Source organism: Propithecus coquereli, unplaced genomic scaffold (genome assembly GCF_000956105.1).
Source record: "Propithecus coquereli isolate 6110/MARCELLA unplaced genomic scaffold, Pcoq_1.0 Scaffold51, whole genome shotgun sequence".
Taxonomy (NCBI): domain Eukaryota; kingdom Metazoa; phylum Chordata; class Mammalia; order Primates; family Indriidae; genus Propithecus; species Propithecus coquereli.
The window spans coordinates 1,720,421-1,724,723 of NW_012150952.1; the positions used below are offsets into that span (position 1 = coordinate 1,720,421).

The following is a 4,303-nucleotide window of genomic DNA, read 5'->3' on the forward strand; positions in this document are numbered from 1 at the left end:
TTCTCACAACATCCCTATGCGTTGAGCGCTATTAACCCTGCTTGACAGATCTGGAAACTGAGGCACGGAGACGCTAGTCCAGGCCACGCAGCTACTTACTCCTAGAGCAGAACTTCTGTCGCCAGGAGTGCACTCTGTTAGAGAATTTGTAAGTCATGTGGAAGAGTATATATTTCCCCTTAACACCTTCGAGTTTTTTCCTAGCCGAAGTCTAACCATTAAGGGGTCAAACAACCGTCCGCTTCGCCCTCCAGTGATTGTTTCTCCCTGAGCCAGAGAAGCTGCAAACCTGTTGGAAGCAAAGGCCGTGGGGAAGAGGCGAGAAGCCTTTGCGGAGACAGCCACCTGAAATCCTGCTCCAAAATCTCCGCCCCCCTCGCGCTGAGGGGAGCCGTAGCCGCGGCGAGGACGCGGGTCCCCAGGTCACCAGTCTGTCTTCTCCGCGTCACCTGCTCTCCAGGCCTAAGGCACATTCACCAATGCCGGCCCTTTCGACAGCGGCAGGCGGCGGGGCCCGATCGCGGGACCCCAGCAGGTCTCCGCGGCACAGAGCAAGGTTTGCCCTTGGGCCGAGGCCCGCGGGGGCCATTCTACTGGAAGGAGGGAATCCGGTAGGAGAGAACGGCGGGGCGGGGCCTGCCACCCACAGTCCCCAACTCGGGGACGTCACCGTCCCAGGTGCGTGTGCGACGGGGGCTGCAGTCCGCCCCGCGCCTGCCTCCTCCGCGGCAGTCCGCACCTCCCCACGCGCAGCCCGGGCGGGCCCCGGGCTCCATTTTCTCGCAGTGGCCACACCTGGAACCGCGCCTCTGGGCAGGGCTGCGCGGGGAACTCGGCCCTGGGGCGGGGAGGGAGCGAGGGAGCGCGGGGCGGGCGGCCCGGAGCCCAGGAGGAGCCGGGTGCGCGCTCGCGGGGACGCGGGGCGGCGGCGGCGCGGAGCAGAGTGAGCGGCCGCGGGCGAGGGCGCGGCGGCGGCGAGGGCGCGATGGCGCGGAGCCCGGGACGGCTGTGCGCTTTGCTGCTTCTCCTGGTAAGTGCCGGGAGCCGAGACGCGGAGCCCAGCGCTGGGGAGGGCACTGGCGGGCGCCAGGCTCGCGCCACAACCTGCCCGCGCCCGCCAGCGAATTACCCGCCCGCCCGGCGCGCCCTCCTGGCGCCCCGAGGTGGGACACGCTGGGCAGGCTGCGGCGAGATCGGACCTGGGGCTTCGGAAAGTCGTCTTGGCTGGGAACGAGGAGGGTAGGCTGGAACCTGTCGAAGTTCTGTTTTTCTTCTCGGGACACCTAGGCCCTGGAGCCTTTCTCTGTGTTGTGTGGGCGTAGTGAGCCCTGGGGCGAGGAACGCCGTTCCCGGGGATCGGGGGCTTTGTTTGCAGCCTTCGCGGAAGGGAAACATGGAGGCAATAGGGAGCGACGTCTGTGTCTTCTCCAGTGTCCTTAAAGTTCTCGATTCCCCAGGTTCGCTCGCCATCGCCAATGCACGTCGGTGAGCTGGGGAAACCAGGAAAATACCTGAATTCCTAAGAGTGCAAAAAATGGGCTAAAAATAGTTTCTTTTTTTAAAAACAAGAAAAAATAGTATTTTACAAAGCTTAACTCTTTTTGTTAAAGCTACATTGGTGTTAAAATCAACCACATCATAGTTTTTAGCTTACAACAAAGTACACAAAGTTGGTGTTTTAAAACAAATTCCTAATAGTAAAGTTAATTAAACATATGTAATAGTTCGAAGACTTTTTCAGTTGAAAGGTTGTAGAAAACCAAAGTGTAGAGCCATCAAATGGGGTTTTCAGAGATTACCCTCTTAAAGAAAAGAGCTTCAACCACAGGGAGATGTTCGGTGCCTGGGTCTAGATTTCTTATGCTTGCTTTCTATGCTCAAATTGGATTTTAAACTGTTGGTTTTCTGTTTGTTAACGAGATCGAACATAATTAAGAAATGTATTTGGCTTATAGGGGTTTGCTAAATGGATTTTCATAAAGTGACAGTTACTCTGCTAATATTGGTGTGAGTTCACCTTCTGGAGACTTCACAAGTATATGCTCAGAGATATTTGACACAAAATTATACTCAGTTTTCTTATACAATGATTAAAATTAAAAATGCAGGTATATTCACTGTATAAAAAGCTCTGACTTCTGAAAGAAGCATGACTAAATCCAATCCAGAGATTTCAGTGAACCCTCATTTAGAACAGCATGATAATTAGGACCTCCAGACCTTTGGCACACAGTTCTTTTTCATGCTCTATTTATCATTTCATTTTACCGTGCAAATCCATTTTGTTAATAAAACCTTTTTTTGGGGGGGGGACAGTTTTGCTCTGTTGCTCTGGCTAGAGTGCGGTGGGGTCATCATAGCTCACTGCACCCTCAGACTTCTGGGCTCAAGCCATCGTCTTGCCTCAGAATCCCAAGTAGCTGGGACTACAGGTGTGTGCCACCACACCTTGCTAATTTTTTCTGTTTTTAGTAGAGATGGGGTCTCGCTCTTGCTAAGGCTGATCTCAAACTCCTGATCTCAAGCAATCCTCCCTCCTCGGCCTCCCAGAGTGCTAGGATTACAGATGTGAGCCACCACAACCAGCCTTTAATAAAACGTTCCTAAGACATGATTTGGGGCTTTGTTTTTGGCCTCCAGAAGAGCAGAGCAACTAATCCCTTCACCTTGATGCTTCCTGGTTAAGGAGAATTCCAAGCTGACATAACGCCTGGCTCACTGTGAGGGTTAAATATTAAATTCCTTCCATATAAGAAAAGAAATTACCTTCAATCTTCAAATGGTATAGCAATCAGGCCAATTTGTGTACTCACAGAGAAATAGGTTGACAATTTAGTAATACTTTTCACTTTAGCAATTGGATACTTTATTGGGCAGTAATAGACTGTTGCTTTAAATAGTGACTATTGCCATCTGAATAGGAGCAAAATTCTTGGATTATTCTATATATTTTCTGTTATACTTTTTGTAATATAAATTTGAGTGTGTTTGTTCTTCTCAAAGAACAGTGAACAGTTCAGCATTTCACTCCTAACGTGTTTGAAGATAGAAGTGTACTCTTTTGGTAAAAAATGGAAAGCAACTCATCTGACAGGAGTAGTTCCTGAGGAAACAAGTCCTTTATAGGAAGGAATATAAATTGTAGTCTGTTTGGTCGGAGGTCAGTTGCAGATAACAGAATTTACTGTAGCTAGTTAAAGCAAGAAGAGGTTTATTTCAAGTTGACTACATAAGTATAAGAAGGAATGAGAAAACAGACTGCAGTTCGAACTGTCAGTAACAGCTTCAAAACCACCCAGCAGAACCCAACCTATTAGGGAGCTGCTGCCTCTCCTGTGATCAGGAACCAGAAACTACACTGCTGCTCCCACAGTCTGGAAACTGCTGTCATCAGGATGTTACTTTCGTTTCACGGCCAGTTCCAAACACTTGTCACACCTGCTAGGATGCATAACAACATGGATGTCTATACCTTGCCTCTTGGTGCTCACGAATCTAGGATACTAGAGCCATAATAAGACTGCTGCAAAAAACCCTACTACATCCACAAGTGTACTTGCCAGCAAAAAAAGCAGCACAGAGCTTCTGCTTCACTTCCTTCTTTCAGATGTCACCGAAATACTGATCAAACCCAAACTACATTCAGAATTGAGCCTGCAAGGGAGTCTACGGTATATGATCTTTAGCTTTCCTCTGCAGTACAGGGAGGCACACGAGAAGGTAACTGGAGTATCACCGACATAGCTTTTACACATTTAGACCAAATGTATCAAAATGGAAAAAAGAGACAATTTTCCAAATTAAACCAGAGAATCTTTCCTCTTCAAGAGTTTTTTATCTGGGATCAATCAACTCTCAAATGGTCTGTAGATAGAATTCAGAGGGTACCTGGAGATGGCAGGGAATTAATTACACAGATTTTTTTCACTAACCTCTACCTGAAATTCAGTGTTTTTTTAAATTGAGTGTAGGAAAGACACTGCAATAGTGTAAGCACTACCTGTGAATTTGTCACAGTAGAATCCACAAATATTTTTAGCTCATAATACAGTGATCTCAATATACCATTTATTCTGAACATCACTAAATCACTAATAGATTTTCTACTAGATCTTTAATGTGTTAATAATGAAGTGCATGATATTGCTACATCACAAATTGGTATTTTTTCCGATTTTTTTATTTGTATACATTCATGGAGTATAAGTGCAATTTTGTTACATTGTTACATTATACATTATTGCACTGTGGTGAAGTCAGGGTCTTCAGTGCAACCATCACTGAAGCAACGCACATTATACCC

At 47.6% G+C, this 4,303-nt stretch overlaps 1 protein-coding gene across 1 annotated transcript in view; it reads left to right on the forward strand.

Annotated features, from left to right (window-relative positions):
- Window positions 1-479: 479 nt before the first annotated feature.
- DSG2 (desmoglein 2) overlaps window positions 480-4,303 on the forward strand; it is a 67,518-nt gene continuing 63,694 nt past the window's right edge. Inside the window, exons 1-3 of the mRNA XM_012656568.1 lie at window positions 480-678; window positions 1,036-1,239; window positions 1,323-1,485. Coding sequence (XP_012512022.1) covers window positions 480-678; window positions 1,036-1,239; window positions 1,323-1,485 — 566 coding nt within the window. The remainder of the gene's footprint in view (window positions 679-1,035; window positions 1,240-1,322; window positions 1,486-4,303) is intronic.